Source organism: Rousettus aegyptiacus, unplaced genomic scaffold, assembly GCF_014176215.1.
Source record: "Rousettus aegyptiacus isolate mRouAeg1 unplaced genomic scaffold, mRouAeg1.p scaffold_m13_p_2, whole genome shotgun sequence".
In the NCBI taxonomy this organism is placed as follows: domain Eukaryota; kingdom Metazoa; phylum Chordata; class Mammalia; order Chiroptera; family Pteropodidae; genus Rousettus; species Rousettus aegyptiacus.
This window is the reverse complement of record NW_023416295.1, coordinates 160,045,169-160,067,412: the sequence shown is the minus strand read 5'-3', so window position 1 is coordinate 160,067,412 and position 22,244 is coordinate 160,045,169. Positions and strand designations below refer to the sequence as shown.

Below are 22,244 nucleotides of genomic sequence, written 5' to 3'. Positions count from 1 at the left end.
AACCATTCACCATGTTGTTCAAGCTATAATTCTAGAAGTCATCCTTGATTCCTGTCTTCCCTCAACCCTGTATCTGACTCATGAGCGGATTCCGTCCACTCAACCCTAAAACAGATCTCGGATCCATCCACGCCTCTCCACTTCCTGCCACTCTTGTCATCCAAGCTTCCACTGCTGCGGCCGTACACCTCCAAACAGACTCCCTTGCTCCACACAGCACCTGGGCATCTTCTCCAAACAGATCAGTCATGGCACCACTGCCCCTAAGCCCCTCTGACACCCACGCCTTCCTGTTCCTGGAACAGACAAAGCCCACCCCTACCTGAGGCCTGTATGCCACCCTCCCCCTCCACCTGGCAGAGCGATTTCTGCACGGTGGACTCCAGCTTGTCATTCAGGCCTCAGGTACATGACAAGGCTTCTTCTGGACCACCCCAGCTGAGGCAGACGCCTAGTCACGCTCAAGCATCTCACTTCCTTTTAATTCCGTGTAGCATTTATTAACGGGGATTTTGTTTATTGTCTGCCTTTCCCCACAAAATGTAAATTAAGTGCCCGGGAATGTTCAGAATACTTTTGTGATTTCTCTAAGATTACTATATTCATTCCCACATGAGCTGGATAAACCTGTTCACAGCAGGTGCCCCCATCCAATGTCACCCTGGTCCCCACAGACTTTTGCCAGAAGAGCGCTCAGGGCTGGGTGCCATGCAGGCTCTAGAAGCCTTTGCTGAGAAATGTGAAAATATGCAGCAAATAACGCCGACGTGCTTTAATCGCCTCAAGATCCCATCTCCCTCAACTGGTACCTGCATCCCACTTCCCTCGACCCCGGTCGTTTCTTGCTGAGAGATATTCCGTGGTTCCTAAGAACGAGTGAAGTCCCCACAGCCTTCTGGAGAAACAACCAAATCACCTTGGAAGGCGGCTCCAGGGCTCTCTGCGCAAGAGAAATGGGAGAGGCCACACTGCGGCCGCCTTGCCCTGCGTCCCCGAGCAGAGCAGGGGGCTGGGCCAAGGGCAGATGTGCAGACACCAGAGGACGAAGCAGCGGTTTGCTGAAGAACTCGCCCCAGGCCCCTCCTGAGAGCTCGCGGCTCCAGCCTTCCCCAGAATAGCCTGTTCGTGTGCACGGGCGGCTGAAACGGTTTTCACCATGTTAGGTCGGCTCGGTTTGGTTCAAGGCCCAGCCTGACCCGGCCCTGCTCACCTCGTCCCCTTCAGTTGTCTCCCCTCCTGTCTCCCCGTCTGTGAACCGACTGCGGGCCCCCCAACAGCCACTTTCCCTTCTCCCGGGGACTCTGCACACACTGTTCCCCGTCTTCTTGCCTTTACTAGGCAAACTCTTGCTTGCCCTCCAGGTCTCTGTTGAGCTATTACCTCATTCTTTTAATAATATCTATTCAACAACTATTTACCGTGTGCCTATTTACTGGACAGCCAGGAGCTTTTCTGAGTTCGGGCGAAACAGTAGTTAGTGAACAGAACAGGCAGAATGCCACCTTCAGGAGCATACGTTGTGGTGGATGAACAAATAAACAAATAGGATATGCGGCATGTGCGTGCGCCGTAAGAACAATAGGAGGAGAGCAGGAAAGCTGGGCGTTGTTTCGTGTGGGCACACGGGGGAGGAGGTGATGCTTGAGCCACACCTGAGTGGCATTAGGGCATCAAGCATGCAGGTGTCTGGGGAAGAGCCTCCGGCAGGGCACTGGTGAGAACAGAGGCCCCGAGGGTGGGCCTGGATTGCAGGCTGCGACAAGGAGGCAGTTGTGGCTGGAGCACAGAAAGGGAGACAGGCAGGGCCAGCACGGGTCCCCTTTAGGACTGTGTTTATCCTGACTATGACAGAAACCACTGGAGGCTTGAGAATCAGGGAGCAGCATAAGCTGAAGCCCCCCTGGCTCCCCGACGTGGGGCCAGTGGCCTTCCTGCCTGCCCACAGAGCACCCTGCTTTCCCTCTCCTATCTCACGACTCAGGACTGTGTTTTTGTGTGTTCCCCATCTGTATATCTCCAAGAGCAAGGGCTGTGACTCATTCACTGTCCGGTCTCCGGGGCCTTGCACACAGTCCCCATGCATGCAATAAATGTGATTAAAAAAAAAAAAAAAAACAATCCTCACAACCAACATCCCTGAAGTCCTACCAGGAGGAGTGTTGGTCCCCAGGCAGTGTTAGGATGCATGCTCGCACCCTCGTACAGGTACCACATAACAGGCATCAGCCTTTCTCTTTTAAAGCAGATTGACCCATCTGAGCAAAAGACTCTGGCCAATCTGCCGTGGATTGTGGAGCCGGGACAGGAAGCCAAGAGGGGAATTAATACCAAGTATGAGACCACGATCTTCTGATCCTCGCCGTCCTCCCATCCTCGCGGTGCCTTGCACGCCGAGCAGTCCGGAGCAGGTTTCCCTTCCCGCCTCCGTTTCCACCCGGCCCAGGAGGAAGACTGCTCTGTTTGTGTGGCCTTGTCACAGGCGAAAAGGCCGCTGGCCATTCCTGGGGACGTTCTTTCTGCACCAGAGACAGAAAGTGCAACCAAGACTCTCCAGCCGTAACCCCTGAGAGGCACGAGTTGAGATTTTCGCTGACTCCCGACTCCCCTCCCTGCCACCACCCAAGGTATTTGTAACGACTCGGCCCCGACACTTGCTTCGATGTAGTTGGGGATAACACCTTTAAAAAAAAAAAGTACAGGGGATCTCAAATACTGCCTAAAAGTATCAAAATCTTGGGTTTTTCACTGTCAGCAGTTTTAAAGGTAGAATCAGAACAGAACCACCCCCATAAAACATCTGTAAAATCATTCCATCACTGAGTATCATTTCCTACGACAGGACAGAAACCACCCCCGTGGTCGCCAGGAAATCCTGTTTCCCAATTTCTATATTTGTGGATTTTATATGTCATCAGCTATGTCAGATCAAGAAAACCTTTACATCTATGGACTGATTCAAAAATTTACGAATGATTTAAAACAGAGGAATTTATTATGCACAGAAAAAATGTGTCTTGTATTAAATATTTTTACTAAAAGAATGTTTCATTAATGCATTGATAAGAAAACTAGGTTAGTTGTGAGGGATGTTTCTGGTTTCCTTTCAAATAACTAAATTTCTACCGCTACTACCAAGAGAACTGACTTGGGCGAGGCAAAGTACTGATGACGCTCACCGGAGCAGGAGGTCCGGGCAGGCAGACTGGCGTCCAGCCCGCAGCACTGACGCAGCCATCAGTCTGCCAAGATTGTTTTTTAAACCTTCACAGTGTTTTAAAGAACATGTTGAAAAAAAAAAAAATCTAGGGCTCCTGCTGTCAAGATTTCTGTCATGGAAACCTTGTTTGAGAAAGATGTTAATAAAATCCTGTTGCAAAAATTTTTTTTTCTAGAAAAAGGAAATACAAAAAAAAAAAAAAAAAAAAAAGAGAGAGATTCCAAAGTAATAAAACTCTTTTCTTGAAACAAACAAACAAAAAAATTAATGTTTGCTTACTATTTGATTAAATAAAATTTACTTACATTTCTTTAAGGCATTTTAATTTTTTTAATGTCTCTGTGGAGTATTTGTATGATAAATACCATAATGTATATTTATGTAGAATCAAATTATATAAACAGTACCAATATCATTATAGAAAAAAATAACATTTTAATGTATATTGTTCTAACTGATCATATTGTGAATCATTTTGAAGTTCATTATAGCTATATTGATAAATTGTGGGATTGTCTTAATGTTGTTTTTTTTTATTAACCAATATTATTTTAAACCTGAGATTATCAGTTATATTCATCAGTTGGTGAGTTTGAGAGGATAACTAAATTTTATTTCAAACTGACAAATGTATATGGTTTTAGTTCAGTGTTGAAGAATTTTAATACAATATTAAATTACTTGAACTGAGCAGTTCCTTGTATATATTTTGCCTATTCACTGTTGATATGTATGTAGTAAATGAAGAGTAAAATAACACATATATGGTACCAAAAGGAAATTGTATAGGAGCAAAGTAAAGACTTGCTTTGCTGAAACAGAAACATATGTGTAAATATGCTTGGGCTTCCAGTTATAAATTTTGTAATTTTTGTCATTATTTATATCCTATTAAAAAAAAAAAAAAAGCACACAAAATAAAAGGAAATTGTACAGCCGCTGGTGCTTGGCATTGTTCTGTGAGCACCTTCCTGCCTCCGTATGGGAACAGAACCAAAGAATCGGCCTTCTCATCATTCATAGCTCAAGGGATCTTTTGATTGGCAAAATTATTGAGAAACTTTGCTCCTTTCCATGTTCAACCAGTCTGAGAAAGATACGATGGCTTTTAAAGCTTGAATGTCAACCAGAAAGCCCCCATTATCTTTGTTGAAATATTAAAGTGGGCCGTAAGGAGGAACCACCAGAACAAGTTTCTAAAAGAGGAAGGAAAGACCACCAAATTGCATCACTTTTACAGGACAACAGAGATGGCGGGTTGGGGGAGGGGCGGGGGAAATCTGCGTGTTTGTCTTAGCTCAGGTCCCCATAGACTAGGAGGATTAAACATCACATTTATTTCTCACAGTTTCGTTGGCTGGTAAGTCTAAGATCAAGGTGCTGGCAAAGTGGGTTTCATTCTAAAGCCTTTTCTCTTGGCTTACAGGCAGCTGTCTTCTTGCTGTGTGCTCACCTGACCTCTTTGTGTGTGTGTACAAGTGAAGGGTGAGGGAGCAGCCGGCTCTCTGGTGTCTCTTCTAATAAGGGCACTAATGACATCATGAGGGCCCCACCCTCATGACCCCCATCTAACCCTAATTATCTCCCAAAGGCCAAACTCCAAATACCATTGTGTTAGAGATTTAGAATTTCGAAGGGACACAAAACAGTCCATAACAAACTCCATCAATGCTTTCATTTTTCATAAAACACATGTGCCAGCTGTGAGCTGAGTGATAACAGGGCCATGTTAGAAACACACTGGGAAGATCAACGATTCACATCCATATCCTGTGACTTTCAGAAGATCTCCCTGCTGCCAGATCCAAGTCTGTTGTTACCCTCCCAGACACACACCAAAGCAAACTCGGGGTGCATCCAACTTGACATACAGAGGCCCAGGACTTTGAACCCCAAAGAGCTAAAACCAGGCTGAGATGAGGTGACATTCCCAGAGGCGGAAGTGCAGGTTTCCTGAAGGAAGGTTTGGGCTGGTCGTGCTTTGGCCTCTTTTTATCTTTGCTAACTACCAGGAGGTCCGCAGTCCTCTTATTTGTTATATCTGTAGACCAAATGCTTGTTTGTATCAGTTGTGGTCCCAGCACAAAGCGGATGGCACACTCCGATTAGGATAATTTAAGAGTTTAATAAGTAGAATACTTACATAGGTGTTGGCAGCAGGTGGAGAAGTAGAGGAGTGGAGTAGTATCCCTGGGCTAGTGATGGCCTGAGGCGGAAGGGAAAAGAGGAAGGCTGCCTACAGGGAGCTGCCTGCAGGCTGGAGGACATGGCCAGGTGCAGGCGCTCTCAGTGAGGAAGCCGGGGATTCAAACACCCTGATCTCACTCTCCACACCTGAACCCTCGGAAGCCGGAGGGTAAGGAGCCCACCAGTACAGTCTACACACGCAGCCTCCAGTCACCAATCAGGGCAGGGAAGCGGGAGGAGTGGATCTGAGAGGCAAACAGAAGAGAGCCAGCCCACGTGTTGAAGGAGGGATTCACAGCTAATTTTCTTGGGTAAATCGGCCAGATTGGTAATTGCGATACCCACGAGGGCGGGGAATCCTTGAATGTTAGTATTCCAAAAAGGATTTCAATTCAATCACTCCATTAATTTTTTCTTCTTAAATTATATTTTATGATAAATCTGGGCAGATGAACCCTATGAAAATTACACTTAGTCAGTTCATTAATAAGTCATGGAAGTGATTTTTCTCAAGGCATATCAGATTTTCTGCTGGAATACTTGGCAATATTGCTGGCACACATAATGGCGGGATATGATGGGGCAGAAGACAGATTTAGATAAAGAATACAAGGCCCAATTCTCAAAAATCAATAAAAATTCACACTTGGACCAAGTAACATTTTTTTCTAAGCTATTTCTAAAAAGAAATGAAAATTTGATAAGTGGGCTAGCTTCCTGAGTTCTTCCACAGAATTGGAATATTATGACCATGTTCACAAGTCTATATGGAATAAAGCATTTTCTTTAAGACAGTAAGTTTTTTAGTTCTCTTTTTATACAGTTATAAACATGTTCTTAAGATAAAATTGGGGAACCAGCCAACACAGGCCAGCGGAGTCCAGCTACGACAAGGTTCCCTCGTGCTACCCCATGCTCTACTCGCCTCCCCCACACCAGCGGACACCACACCCATATACTGCTGTCTGTGCAAACAAGCAAACGAACCCAGGCATCTGCCTGCCCAGGCAACACAGTCCCGCTTCCCACAGAAACCAGGTCCGAGCAGGCAGAGAATTTCCTTAGCCTCTTGTCCAATCCCCTTCTGGCACACTGTGAGATTCCCTAAGTCCCCAAGAACCAGAACTTATTTTTCCGGCTGTAATTAGTCCTAAGACTTTGGTGCTGACTTGGGGAGTGCCAGTTCTACTTAACTGTTTCCTGTCTTCATCTCAAGGCAACGGTGCTGGGAATTTGCTCATTTTATCTAGAGTTACTTAGGGAAAGATGATCCTTCCCACCCAAAGATGATCATGCTCTGTGTATAACTCAGAGAATCACAGCTGCAAATCATCGCCAACATAGTTTTTATTTTTCTCTCCGAAACCCCAGAGCTCTATGTTAGTAAAAGCTGCACAGGAATTTACCTTTCCAAAAGAACTCAATAGCCGGTGATGCAAAGACTTATACATACATCAGACTGAAAGAGAGAGTCTCCAGGTAATGTTTTCAGGGGCATCACCCCAGCTAAAGGTGGCAGCTGAGTTTTTCTCGGGGGTCATTGTTTGGTTCAGGCAGCCAAGAGCACATGGGTCGCATAATGGACTTCATGAACACAGCGAGGCGAAATGTGCCTCTTCTAAGACCTGCCATTTAGGAAACATCTAAATTAGGTTTCAGTGCACAGAGCGAGCTAAGAGGGAGTCACTTTTATAGTCGAAGTCAGCTCGCAACATGATAATAAAAAGCGTTCAAAGCAATCCATATTCAGTACTCAATTTAATTGTCTTCTGGACGTTTCAGTGACTCAATCAAGCATCCCAACAGCTGCTCCCCGGGGAGCCGGCCTCTCTCTCTCTCTCTCTCTCTCACCACCTCTTGTCAATAAGACACATGAGGAGGGAAGTCAAGACGCCTCCATGTAAGAAGCAACATCAGCTGTTTTCTGACATTTGAGAACCTGCTTTCTCCCTGCTTCTCAAACCTGCATGCTCAGTCTTCTGAGGGGGAGGGGAGGGAAACATGTACTAAGTGTTGAGTCAGGAGAGATTCAGTAATTCCATTGTAGTAGGCCATTTCTGGGGTCTGGGGGTTAGGAGTGGGGGAAGGGTACAAACTCAGATGCCTCTGGGGCCACATGAATGAAGGGAGGGCTGTGATGATCCACAGAGCACCTGTCTCACCTCAAGGGGCAGCTGCTACTCAGTTCCAGCTAATTGCGACCGGGCAGAAAGGAAGACCTTGGGTCGATAGATTTTCCAAGAAATCAGGATTTTTTTGCAAAATCACCAGATTTTCAAATGCTGCCAACAAATTCAGTTTTTAAAAAATTAGTATGGACCAAACAAAACTCATCTGTGGGCCAGATGTGGCCATGAATCACATGAGACTTTCTGAGATTCCACAGTTTCAACAGCCTCACTCGCAGATAGATGTTCAGTTACTTATCAGAAGGGACAGTGTCTGTGGCTGGTGTGAGAGGATGGAAGAGGCAGGGACGCACGGTAACTATCATTTGTTGAACTGATCTTATACGCCAGGTCAGTTTGTGGGAGTATCAGGAACTGAATTTGGAGGCTAGAAGCAAAAAACAGAAATAACTTGTCTCTTAAACAAGGAAGGGGTCGAATTTTTTCTAATGTAACATGAACTTCAGAGATACTACTGGGCTGGAATTATACCTCCATAGCTGTCATTAAAATCCCAAGCTCCTTCTACATTCTTACTCTGCCATCCTTAGCATGTAGCATCCTTCTGCAAGATCACCTCATGACCACAAAATGGCTGCTGGAGCATCACCCAGCACATACACATTCCAGGCAGGAAAAAGGAATCAGGACCAAAGGGCTCCTCTTCTCAACTGAGTAAAGGAAACTCTTAGGAGCTTCTCTTGAAGCTTCAACCTACAACATCTGCTTACGTCTCATTGGCCACTCCTAAATAGGGAGTTAAAATTAAGCGTATGGAAAGGACCTAGTACAGGGCCTGGCACATAAAAGACCCATAAAAAATAGTAGCTCTCCCTTCCTTCCCCCCAAAAAGGATTTACGTCCCAAAAAGTTACTCGACAGGGTGAGGCAAATAAATCCAAGGTGAAGGGCTTAGAATCCCTGCTAACTAAAGATAAATCAGAAATGCGAAACACAGACCCCACCAGCTTCTCCAGCTGCTGAAACCCACGCTTTGATCCCTTAGATTGGTGTTCACCTGCCTTGAAACCAAGAATACCCCACTTCCGATTACATCTGATGCTCAACGTGTAGCCTGGTGGGCATGGGTCTTTCTATAAAGACAATAAAATCAGATTTGGATTCTGGCCCTAGCTTTGTCACTGATTTAACTGCCTGGCGTGTAGTTCTGCCTCTCTGTGAAGACAAAGGGCTGGCCGGTGCCTCGAGCCAGGTGGTAATGAAGATCTGAGCGGATGAACTGAACGTTCGCTCCAGCGCCTCGGAGCAGCCACCTTGCTCCTGCGCAGGCGTCTTCACGTCCTCACGCACCTGCTGCGTGTTTTCCAATCTGATCAGTTGCTCAAACCACGAGGCGCAAATGCGCAGGCCCGGTACGCTCTCTCTGGTTACTTACTCTAGCCCTGGGTGATGGGAAATCACAGAGGCAGATTTTCCTCTTCATTTCTGTGTGATAAGCAGTATTCCTAGTTCTGAGGGCCTGACCTCATAAATGAATTTACAACGAACACCAACAACTCATTTTCCTGAATCGTAATTGAAATGAAAATTTCCCAACTTTTGGTCTCCTCACAATATCGTCTGATTCAGAAGGCGCTGTTAATTCCAAATGACTTCGAAGGCTGGTCTCTGATGAGTCCTGGGTTGGACGCAAATTCTTCTGTCCCTTCCACATGAATATCCACAACTACACAACAATTCTGTGGTTAAACTCATAGCCCCACAGAAGCCGATTTCCTAATCCAGGCATTTTAATAACCGTATAGTATGTCTGTAGTCTTAAAGGGAGGAGTTATGGGCAAGGAAATCTATTCAAGTGACAATCTTCAGAGACTAAGAATCATTAGAAAATCATTTTCTCCTTCTCTAAAGGTCAGTAAGTAAATTATGATAACATAATTGAAGAACAGATCGCCATACTTGCCAACTTAAACACTCCAGGTATATGTTTATTCATTTCATGTAATTTGTAAGTAAATCTTTTCTACCTAAGTTTTACGTTTCCCTAATGATGCTTCACAATAAAATGCCAAACTGAAACAGAAAGGTAAAGAAAATGCCAGTGACGGCCTCGTGATATCCTAGCACACAGGGAGAACACAGAATGTGCTAGGGGCACGTGGGCATACGGGGGGTTCCTCCTCATCAGTCACAAATATTTATTGAGGCGCCAACCGGAGCCAGGCTGACATTAGATTCTGCTGTAAAGGACACAGACCTGGCTTTCATGGAGCTTCCGATCTAATGAGGGACTCCAATAAGTTAACCATGCGGGGCAATAAAAGCCACATTAAGAGAAAAGAGAATGCCACGAGAGGGCAGGGTAGAGCTTCAGCAGAAGGGTCATCTCAGAGAACACATGAAGGACAATTAAGGACTAGGAGAAACGGAAACCAGGCAGGAAAGGGGTTAGTATAGAGGGGAGAACACTGTGTACAAAGCCACAGATGCAAGAAAGCTCATAGCAGGTCCAGGGGTTTAAAGAGAAGCGACATAAGATGAGCACTTTAGAAAAATCATGCAGAAGGGCAGGACTGTTGCCAGGCAGAAGATGATGGAACCCGAATAACACCAAGCAACATTCACTGAGCACTTTCTTGATCCAGCGAGATAAGTACTTCATGAGCATTATCTTATTAAATCCTTACAATAACCCTGAGGGGGGGGGGGGCTGATAATCATTTCACAGATAAGACAACTACTGATATTTTCTTGTTTTCTTAACTTTGTCCTCAATCTCCCCAACAACTAAAACGTATTTACTTATTGCCTCAGCTGCTGCTTAAAATAGTGCTTGGCACATAATAGTCAAGGCATATAGGAGATCGATAGGTGGCTGAGAGAACCAATAAAGGAACTTTACCGAAGATCACACTGAGTGAAGGAACCCATGCCCATTGCACTTACTACAATGACCACACTATCCCGCAATTTTAGTCTTTACTGGTCCTTCTCAGTCCCCTGTGCTGGTCTCTCATCTCACCAACCTCCGGACTGCCCTGGACTCAGTCCTCCTGTCTTATCTGTCTACATCCATTTTGTTGCTGACCTCATCTGGTCCTGCGGTTTTAAATACCATTGATTCACTGATGACTCTCAGGTTTATATCTCCATCAGAGATTTTTCTCATGAATGACAGACCCTTTTATCCAACCACCTTCTCAACATCCCCACTTGGATGCCTAACAGCCACATCAAACCTTCTATGTCCCAAAACCAACTCCTTTCATTGTCTTCAATGGCAACTCTACTCTTCCGGTTGCTTAAGCCAAAGAGGCCAAAACCTTGGTATCATTCTTGACTCGTCTCTCTCACAAACTTTATCCAATCCATCAGCAAACCCTACTAACTCAGCTTCAAAATATACCCAGAATACAACTTGTTCCAGCCTCCACTGCTGCCACCCTAATCTGGCCACCTTCATCTTGCTCAGATTATTGTAAAAGCTTCTCACTGGTCTCCCTGCTCCTGCCTTTGCCTGTCCCCCTTTCAGTTGATTCTCAGTTGGTTCCCACTGCCCAGACTGATCAAGTTAAAGCCTGTCAGATCACTCCACTACTGACACCCCTCCACTGGCTCCTGCAACCCTTCCACAGTGCTGACTGCATCTCCTCTCACACATCACTCCCTCAGTCTTCTCTAGCCACGGCAGCTCTTCGCCGGTTCTGAAAAGAGCAACCCATCGCACTCTCAAGTCTTTGCACTTGCTGTACTATCCCTTGGGAATTGCTCTCTAGATACCTGCCTGACCCACTCCCTCACCTTACAGGTCTTTACTCAAGTGTCATCTTCTCAACGAGCAGCTCTATCTCACACTGTAACCCTCTACCTCCCCATTTACACATACCAATCAACACGCTATTGATTTTACTTCTTTCCTTTTTATCTGCTTCTCCCTTATCCCCAACTGCAACAGGACAAGGACTCTGTTTTGCTCTCTGCTGTATCCCCAATACCTACAAAAAAATGCCAGGGACATGGTAGATCTCAATAAATATTAACTGAATAAAAGAATAAATAAATGAATTCTCTTTACAGGATCTTCTCCATGCTAGCCACACCAGGCAGCAATTGTCAGAGACAAAGTGAGGAGACAAAGAAAATTTTGGTAGAACTGAATTGCACATAGCTGATAAAGCATTAATAGAAAAGTTGATGGATGTAGTTTGAGGAATCGTTCACATCTGTTTTCTAATCAACAAAGAACAAGCTAGGAGTCTAAAATAATCTGAAAATGTTTTTTAACATATTTTAAAATTTTATTTTATAAAATTTTTAATTCATGTATTAAAAGAAAAACTGAGGCAAAAAACCCATTTAAACTATTTTATAAATACAAAAGTAACAGTTTTCAAAACATACAAAACACATACAATGTAAAAAAAATCTATACAAATTGTAATTTCCGGTACAAAAAAAAAAGGCAGGAGAAAATGCTTAAAAAATGCTCATCTAGAAATACAAAGCATTTTGATTTAGTCCCTCCCTATTACAGTAACAAAAATTTTTGAATGTTGGTTATTTTTTTATATGAGACCCACATCTGTTATTAATTTATCACCATTTCCCTCAACATTTCAGGAAAAATGTTTAGATTTAAGCTGCAATTAAGGTTCCTATTCAGAAGGTCAAAAAAGCTAGTTATTGATATTGATATGCTTTTTCCTGTCAAAAGTTATCTTTTCAGACTGACCTTGGAGGGAGGAAGGGAAAAAGGGAGGGAGAAAGATAAAGGGAAGGGAGAGACAGATTGGTTGGAGGGTTAAAGGCGACATCTTCCAGAGTCATGATGACTTCTGACGCTGTGGAAAAAACCACAGAGAATTCTCTTGAAATTCACTAGGAGAACAGCACTGACAATGCGATTCATCTAAAAGCAAATGGAATTAGAAGGAACTGATTTTATTATTACTTTATATTTCTTAGAAAAATTCTATTGTTAAAACTTATTATTAAAAGTGGCTCCTCCTCAATTAATTCGATTTACTAACATCTAACTATGATGCAATTGCTTTAAAAAAAAAAAAAGAAAAGAAAAGAAAAAAGCGAAGATTAAGAAAGGTCAAGTTCAGTCAAGTAAAACGTCTGGTCTGTAAAAAACCAGACAGCAGGATATGCCCAATAAGAGACTGACAATGAGGGGCCAGTTACAGCACAGGGCTGCCATCGGCTACTGAGGAAAAGGTAGGCCAAGAAAATCTACTCTAACACATGTAATTTTTGCTTCACAGTAAGGACTTTGGAAAATCAAGACTGACCTACCTAGTAAATTAAAGAAAATGATGCAAAATGTGCACATGGACACAATACTTTAAAAGTGAATCTAAAGGTGCAAACGAGCTCCACGATTGTACCTGGGAGAATTATACCCTCTTGGGATAAGCGTGGCTCAGACAGCAGGCCACATTGTTACTCTGAAGGCACGGCCCACATAATGATAGCACTAAATACATGTTTCCTTTGAACTATTCTCATTAATCATGTCAACCAATTTGAATGTATCAAGAGAGAATTTTACCAACAGTATAACAAGGTATGTATTTACATTTTCATTTGCATCTTAACTACAAACTGTTAACAATAACTACGATGATTATGAAAAACAAGATTAAAGGTGTATTCATTTGAGAAAAAGCTACATTAGTATTATTCATCCAACCACAAACACTTCTGTAAAGAATGCAATACTGCAAAACAATTCACAGCTTTATAAAAAGATGAAGTACAGGGCTCATTACATTTTTTTTCCAATTCAAAATTAAAAAGAGTTTGACTTACATTAATGCTTAACTATTTTACTCTAAAATCCGTAAAATATATAAAATACCAAGATTATCGACAGTCACATAAGTTTTGAAGTCAGGGGACACGTGTATTTTCTTAAGATTGGTTCCATTAGTGTAGAAGGTCTGTAAGCATTCTCCAGTGTCAACATTCCACCACTGTTCAGAGAAAAATAAAATTCTTATTAGATTGATCATTACACTGTGTGACAACCTGTAGTGTCAGCTAGATCCGTCATCCTATCTCCTCTTTACTTCCAAACAGCAGGAAAGAAGTCTAAGGTTTAATGCTGAATATAGTATTAACAACCTCGTCGGCCTTTCCTGATTAACCCTGGTGACTACCTCTCAGTTACCCCTGACCTAACTTCACTTAAGGAGTGCTGCAGAAAAGTGCAGCCTACTGAGAGCTGCAGCCACAAGGCTACATGACATCCATCATGGCCAAGGCTGGACTGAACTGCCCTGTCTGCATGCCTTTCTCAGTGGAATGGACAGAAGAATGCCCTTCCTTCTCTAAAAATCCCCTTTCGTAGACGCAAACTGGTACTGTGGCAAACACCAAGACTATTCATAATATAGGCTACAGCAATGGTCCCCAACCTTTTCGGCACCAGGGACCAGTGCTCCTATGAGAATCTAATGCCTGATGATCTGAGGTGGAGCTGAGGCAGTGATGCTGGCCCTGGGAAGTGGCTGAAAATACAAATTAAGCTTCACTTGCTCGACTGCCACTCACTCCTGCTGTGCGGCCTGGTTCCTAACAGACCAGGGGCCAGTACTGGTCCATAACCCGGGGTTTGGAGAGCCCTGGGTTAAAGGATAGAATGCCCTTGCTACTGGATCTTCCCCATTGAGCAGGAGTGATTCAAGCGCCATGACCAAGTTTCTTTTTAAAATACCCTAAATATTTATCTGCTAAATATTGAACGAATGTAGCAGGTGCTCTAAGTTCTTCTTTTCTCCTCCCAATCAATGAAATTATAACAATATTTCATTCATTTGCCAAATGGAGATCCTAAAGCTACCTATATATCTTACAGCTAAAATGAGGCCAAAAGAGAATATAAATGAACACCTTCTCAAACGGTTCAGGTACATCAAGATTCTGTGTTTTATGAACGTAATAACGGTAAAATCCATAAAATATGTAAAATAACAAGATAACGGTGTCACTCACTTTTGCACCTGCGAAGTGCCTAGCATTCTGCCTTGCACGTATGATTGCGATAATTATTCGTGTTCACTATCAGTAATAATAACTGGTGAAAGTACACCCCGTGGACTTAGTAAACCTCACTGAAGTGACACGTACGAACTCAAAATCTTCCAGAACTGGCACCTTTGCCTTGTAAAACAGCGATGTCATCAAGAACACAGAGGACATGTTCCACCTACTTGAGAGAAAACTCATTTTTCAGGACAAATCACAGAAGTAGTAAGGCCCTTAAGAGAGCAACTGGTCCGACTGCCTCATCTTACAAATAAGGAAACCAGGGTTCGATAGATGAAAGGCCCTGTGACCCAAGGTGACACTGCTAACAGGTGGCAAGGATAGAGCAGTTTCTGGCTCCCTAATCTAATGCTCCCGCTCTTTTTCCTCTGTTAAAACAGACCGCTCTACTTGGAAATACTACACCAGCCACTAATTTGAATGTGGACTAAAAAACAATAATACTAAGTGATAGCTAAGATAGGGGCTTTTTAAGGAAGTGAAATAGTTCTGTATGATACTACAATGGTGGACATGTGTCATTATACATTTGTCAAAATTCATAGAATGAACAACGCGAACGGTGAACTCTGATGCAAACGATAGACCTTGGGTGATGATGATGTGTCAATGAACCTTCATCAAGTATAACAAATGTACCACTCTGGCAAGGGATGCTGATGGTGGGGAGGCCGTGTACATGTGGGGGTGTATATGAACTCTGTACTTTCTGCTCAATTTTGCTGTGAACCTAAAACTGCTTAAGAAATAAAATGGATTTTTAAAATATAGCAGCTAACATTTACACTCAGCGTACACTATGTGCCCCTATGGACAAATGCTTTACGTGTATTCATTCCTTTCACCCTTCCAACCCTATGAGGCACAAAATATGTGCCCGTTTTACAGATGAGAAAATCAAGGCACAGAGAAGTTAAATAATCTTGCAATTCATAAGGTTAGTAACTTAACAAAGCCAATGAGCAGCACTGTCAGCCCTTGAACTCAAGCATTCTGCCCTAAGACTCGCCCTCCTGATCATTACACTCTGCTGCCTCTAAGTCATGGCAAACCTGCATTTATCACCATGCATTCCATATTTCAAATCCACCTCCCTCCTCATGAGTATGAATTAATGTGGATTTCTCGTCATTCTAACAGCATATACTCTGCATCATAACACAGGTAAACAGCTAAATTATATTATTTTTTAACTTACGAATAAAACTAATTTTGAAAGTTAAGAGCTTTTTAGCTATTGGATACCTACTTTATCTGACTGACAATTTATACAACTTGGATTCTAAAGTTAACAGACTCAAAAGGCCTATTTTCTGGGAGACTACAGCAGCTACTCCTTTTTACTTTGAATATGCTCTGTACATTGGACAGTGTCATTAACATGGTGGATAGATGCAGGCTGGGCTATATTATAATCAGTTTAACCATGCCAGCCACCAACGCAGAGGGAAAAGAAGCCTGACTGTCGCTTAAGTATACAAACTTAATATATAAGCTCTAGATTATTTCACCCTTAAGACGTAAACTCTATTGCACAGATATCTATTCCGCTGCTCTATTTCAAGGTTCTCCCAGAACGCTGGAAGTCTGGTCATTGATCTCTACTACATGTTATAAGCCAGACCCATGATTATGGAACAGCCTTCGATGGGGCCCAGAACATCAGATGATGTGATCTCTAGAAGCTCAGTGTCAAAGCTGAGCAGCTAAGTTTTTCCCAGTTAATACAGATCGAGATTCTCAGCTTCCAACACAAAAACAGCAACGCCGCTCCTCCAAGTATCATCCTCAGAGCAGACTGAGTTTATCCCTACACTGAAGGAGAACAAACGGTGAGAAGTCTCGCAATTCCCTAATGACTAAATGAAGGTGTGTCCAAAAAGGTACAGATTAATGCGACATTTGTAAACAGCACTTTATTTTAACGCAAACTTGTAATGGGATCATAACATACATCCTCTCGTAGACCTAAAAACTGCCCTCTAATTTTTCTTTTTTATAAGCCAGAGTTTGAGGTTGGGTAAAATTGCAATTATATGGGTCCCATTTAACCAAAAACTTTTCATTCGAATATTTTTGAACATCTATACTGTATTAGACAATCAGAATCATCTCTTACACCTGAATGTTTTCATTAAGAAATAACAGCATCATAAAATTTAATTTATTAAGGATCTACTTTAAGCGGTCAGTATCATCCACAACCCCTTTAATAAGTAAACCACTATTCAAAAGCCTCACCTCAAGCATCTCCCTCCACAGAAAGCCTCTGCTAACTGCCAAAGGTAGAACTGTTTGCTCTTCTCCTTGTGCCCCCACTGCTCTCATGCAAACATGTCTCCAAGCCCTCTTACACTTAGGACACTTTGTTTACTGTCTGCTTCCCCCAGAGATTGTAAACCACCTGAAGGCAAGAACCAAATCTTAAACATTATGCCTCATACTGTCTTAGTGCACACTGGGCACTTAACAAATTCCTATTGGATGGGTAAACAGAAGCAAGCACCAAAAAATGACCCCAAGGCACCACACGCTCAAGCCCTGGCCTCAGTATTCACTCCTAATGAGTTCGTGTAAGCTACTGTACTAACCAGGGAAGTCAGGACCCTCCATGAACCATCTATAAACCAAGGAAATAAAATTCAGCCTCACAAATCTAGTAAATGAATTCATGTATGTAAAGCATTTTGTAAACTAAAAATCAATATGCTGCTGCTATTATTATCATCACTATTACCGCTACCACTACTACTACTAATACTTAAATAAGAAATTTTCATAAATCTTTTTTTAAAGTCTTTCAACCAAAATAGTTAACAATTCATGAGATAGAAAAGAAAACCAAGTTAAACACCCCACTTTCTAGTCATTCTGATCAGCTACGACTTTGTACAGGGCAGTACGAAAGCTCTGGACCGAGAACGTCCCTAACACAGCAGCCCCCAAAACTCCCAAGAGACCGCAGAAAAGTAGCCTTGCAGATCTCAGCCTCATTGCGGCAAAATGGGGATTAACAGCAATTGCCCTTCTACTCTGCTGCGCTGTACGAGGACCCCTGAGAAACAGGAAGGGAAAACAGCTTGCAAAGGAAGATGTAGGCTGTTCTTTTCCGTCCGTCTTCGAGAAACTCTTACCTTAAGATAGCCTCCAGCAGAGACAAGCATTTTGCTATCTGGAGAAAAGCAAAGATCAGTCACCCAGCCTCCATGGGTAGCAGCTCCTTCTTCTACCGAAATCGGAGCACACAAATGAAGCAGCTCACCGTTTGAAGCATTCCATATCTATACAAACACAATACACGATTCTTTAACAGAGTGACACAGAAGCTTTACATATTCTATTCAGATCTCATCTGAAACATATTGGGAAATCTTTCTTAAAAATGCAATTATAGTTCAGTGATACCTTAGGGATTGTTTAGATTTCATTCTCTTCTGTTCGAATTTTTAAAAAACACTTATTATACTACCAATGCATTACTTAGTATATTTCTCATTAACTATACCCCCCGAAACAAAAAAGGACTTAGAGTAATTGATTAGAATACAGTGATTCTTTTTGTTTAATAAAAAGAGAATGATGTGGAAAAGCAAGGAATAAACAAAAAAGGCCTAACAAATAAACTACCCCTAAAAATCCCCAAAGAATTCTAGTCTAAGATCTACCACTAAGAATCATTCAAACATATAAAGTACATATATTTTAAACAGTAAGTCCCAATAAGATTCTAAATACACACACACACACACACACACACACACACATACACACACGCACACGCACACACACACGCAAACACATACTCTCTAAGATTATTTTATTTCACTAGACTCTTATAAACCCAAATACTTACAGGTGCTAATATTTCCACTGACACTTAATATATCAGCAGTACTCTAATTTTTCAAAGAAATGCATGCCAAAATAAAAAAAAGAAATGGAGGCATAAAAATATCTAAATCATCATTTGTAAATATAGCCCAAGAAAATCCAAGAGAATAAAATGGAAAAACTCATTGGAAAGAACTCAGTAAGACAGCCAGGTATAAGATACATATATAAAAATTGACAGCTTCCCTTCATTTTTAATAATCAGGTAGAAAAACAAAAATAAATTAATGCGTTGCAGAAAAATTTTAATTTTTATTTATTCTTTTTTAAAGGAAGGAACTAAGAAAGATTACATGAAGGTGGGAGAAAGCAGGACAGGGGCTGGATTACAGGATAGGTAACAAGAGCATGCGCTCTCTTGAGGGTGGCTTCTGAAAAGAGCCATTTCAAAGGTGTGATAACCCTAGACACAGGAACAATGGACAGAGCTTGCTTAGGGCAAAGGTAAACCTTATGCCTGGGGCGTAAATACCCACTATGAGCTGCCAAGTTAGGAATTTATGATCGGATCACTCTGAGGTTATTTTCTGGAGGAACCCCTTTTCATTCACATTTATAACAATCTATTTTTTTTCTTTTTTAATGCCTACAGCACCTGGTCTTCCTAGGTGGTCTCCCTCCCATCCAAGCGCTAACCGGACCCAACCCTGCTTAGCTTCCGAGGTCACAGGAGATCGGGCCTGTTCAGGGTGGCATGGCTGTAGACCATAGCGATCTAATTTAAAACAAGTTTTTTCTTAATCTTTCTGTTGCTTTACACGGGTGCCTTACATAAACACAGTCATAAACTGTGTCATCAATAATTTGCAATAATTGAAAGAGAATCAGTACATTGCACATGGTAGGCATTCAGTAAATATCTGTTAAAGAAATGTTTTCTAATTATTTAAGAAGTTAGAGCAGAATATGATGATGATGTTTTCACCTAACTGAATTCTAATATACTGTACTTTCCTGACTGAGAGAGAGAAGGGGATGGGTGGGGGAGTGTCTTACTGCAGGCCAAAAGGTGAAAAAAATTTTAAATAACACTCATTTAAAGAGTGGCAATTTTTCCCTTCAAGGGTTTCTGAAAAATGAAACACTGCCTGATAACCAGTAAAGGGGCCCTTGCAGCCAAGATGAGAACTTTGAGCAAAATGAATGTTCCCAAAGCAACTCTGCTACTTCTGCGGACGTCGCTGGTATGGGAACACGTGGCTTGTGTGGGAACGCGCGGCCGGTATGGGAACGCGGGGCCGCTATGGGAACACACGGCTGGTAGGGCAACACGGGGCCGGTACGGGAACGCACGGCTGGTACGGGAACGCGCGGCCGGTACGAGAACGCGCGGCCGGTACGGGAACGCGCGGCTGGTGTGGGAATGGCACAGAGAAGGTTGGTTACTTGGTCCTCACGCAGGAGAATCTCATCTTCCTGGAAAGTCTATCTGGTGACATCTCTATTCCTGCAAACTGTATACTCGCTCATTTTTCTGTATTATATACCTAGTCCTTGAATTTTAAATTCTTCTTTGTGAAAAAGAAAAAGAACAAGACTCTTCAAATATACTGGAGACCCTGGTAGCCATTCCCAGTGCCCAAACTTCTCCCATCAACTGTCCAATCCTTCTCACACAACCAGAGGCAGCCAGCCCATGAGGACTGCACCAGGCCACACGGTAAATTGCGACTATCTAATAAGTATAGTGCTAAAGAGATCTTTTCTTTCAGTACTGAAAAGAGCAGAACATGCAATTCATTTATAATCTAGATAATGATTTACGAAATTATTTTCCTCAAACCTGCCAATAAAACCAACCTTTGGTTCGGGTCCAAGAATTAAGATAACACATTCTCAAGCTCACAGCAGAGAACCAACTGCAAATAACTAGGGCATCTGCTCCCTCCCATACACAGGAAATTCTTCGCTCGAACTCTAAAATGAATTCTTCTCTGCAGTGGAGCGCAGCTGTGAACACGTGCACGAGAAACAAAGCAAAGAACATCTCATCCAACAAGGACCCCAGGGCCTGTGTTTCCTTGTCACCTTAACAAAAGTCCCCACTGTGGTGCGGAGGGCTTGCCCAAGCTGCGGGAAGAGCAGCGCTTTCATGCCAGCCACGCCCTACCCTGATTTCTCCATTGTCGTCTCCAGTCGCCAACAGGGTGCTGTCCATGGAGAAGACAGAGCAGCGCACGCAGCCTTTGTGGCCTTTCAATTCATGAAGAGGGGAAAGGAGTTCAAAGCTCCAAATCTGGAAGGCAATTAGGAATTGTTTAGGAACAGCAAATATATTCGAAATAAGCATCTGCAAACCCCGCATCTCGGGCTAGTTAGCTATAAATTCGATCATGTGGAAGTTCCAATGTTTAACAGTTCATAAACTTCTGGGAGAGGCCCAAGTTCCAACCTGAAGCCCTGATCATTTTTGAGGTTCCCTTTAATTACCCAAGTTAACACCAGCTCAAGGACCAAAGTCCTGAACTTTTGATTTAGAAGGAAGAACAGTAAATCAGTTCAGAACAGTCTGTGGTGTGAAGCTCCACTATTCACTAGTGCCTTGTGGCCTAGGACAACCCAAATAAGCTGCTGTAGCTCCAGTTTCTCCACCTGTAAAAGAGTACTCGTGGTGTGAAGCTTAAATAAGATAACAGAGTAAAATTCCTAGCGCAGGGCCTAACATCTGCCGAGTGTTCTTTAAAGATTAGTCACTATACCGTTTTATGATCTGGGAAGTCAAATGCAGTTCTTTTCCTTCTAATATTCTTCCCCCATGGTTCTGTCATCAGCATCACCACATACTGAAAACTACCATGTTTCAAGCACTGTGAGCTAAGAACTGGTGGTACGGAGATGAAATGGATACAGTCCCTGTCCTTGGAAAGTTTATAATTTAATCCAGAATGCCAGCTTATGAGTGGGTAAGTGAACAGTTGTGTGAGGTTAATGTTCTAATAAAGATGAGTAACACATAATGGAAACACAGAAGATGAAGCCGCTAATCCTGCCTGAGGGACAGGAAAGGGTTCACTAAAGAGCTGACATCAAATCTAAATCTGGAAAAATGAGTCATAATGTTTCAAGGTAAAAAAAAAAAAAAAAGAATAGAAGGTTGTGTCAAGCCGAAGTTAACAGCATGCACAAAAAGATGGAAGCAGAAGCAGCCTGGCACAGAGGGAACAAGGTAGCAGAAGCAGGCTGTGCTGGGCTAGGGAATTTGGCTTATAAACCATCAGTTCACAGAGGTGTTTCAGCGGGGGACTCAGACAGCAGTAGGGAGGAGACACTGGAGGAGGCATGGACCAGAGGCAGGCGCACCAACGGAGGAAGAGAATTTGGCCTTAAGGGTGGGGGCAAAGAGGAGAAGAAGGATCCAAGAGATGCTGAGAAGTAATCAACACAGCACAACAACAGACGGGAGAGAGTCCCAGGCAACTCCAAGGGTTACAGTTTGGAAAGATGGGCTGATAATGATGCCCTTAACAAAGATGGAGAAGGGTATAGGGGTATTCGATGTCCGCAACCAGGCAGCATCACTTCACCAGAATGTGATTTTCAGAAGCATCAACTTACATCAATCATAGGAAAACTTCCTGTGTGTGTACAATTAAATGTAAACCCCTTTCAACGCTTTTTATTGCCTAAACTATGCAGTAGAGATTGCATTTGATTAGTAACAGACAAAAAGCAATCGGTACAACAAAAATCAAAAGTCCTCAATGTCATTCATTTAATCTGCTTAACACCAACTAAATGCCAATGGGCATCCTCCAAAAACTCAC

General features: G+C 42.8%; 2 protein-coding genes and 1 pseudogene across 20 annotated transcripts in view; 1 reads left to right on the top strand and 2 right to left on the bottom strand.

The window, feature by feature from the left end:
- The window catches only part of ANKS1B (ankyrin repeat and sterile alpha motif domain containing 1B), an 818,845-nt gene extending 814,690 nt beyond the window's left edge, over positions 1–4,155 (top strand). For 12 of the 18 annotated variants that reach the window (XM_036237317.1, XM_036237315.1, XM_036237319.1 and 9 more), the window contains one exon: positions 2,243–4,155. In XM_036237317.1, coding sequence (XP_036093210.1) covers positions 2,243–2,353 — 111 coding nt within the window. In that variant the 3' untranslated portion in view covers positions 2,354–4,155. Of the gene's footprint in view, positions 1–2,226 lie in introns of all 18 variants that reach the window. The other 6 variants (XM_036237318.1, XM_036237316.1, XM_036237324.1 and 3 more) reach the window with 2 other exon arrangements.
- Positions 4,156–12,386: 8,231 nt separating this feature from the next.
- The window catches only part of APAF1 (apoptotic peptidase activating factor 1), a 63,078-nt gene continuing 53,220 nt past the window's right edge, over positions 12,387–22,244 (bottom strand). For both annotated transcript variants that reach the window (XM_016158232.2, XM_016158233.2), the window contains exons 25-27: positions 20,591–20,716; positions 17,724–17,870; positions 12,387–13,514 (exon numbers count right to left, since the gene is read on the bottom strand). In XM_016158232.2, the coding sequence (XP_016013718.2) occupies positions 13,368–13,514; positions 17,724–17,870; positions 20,591–20,716 (420 nt within the window). In that variant the 3' untranslated portion in view covers positions 12,387–13,367. The remainder of the gene's footprint in view (positions 13,515–17,723; positions 17,871–20,590; positions 20,717–22,244) is intronic.
- LOC118614256 lies at positions 19,064–19,186 on the bottom strand (annotated as a pseudogene).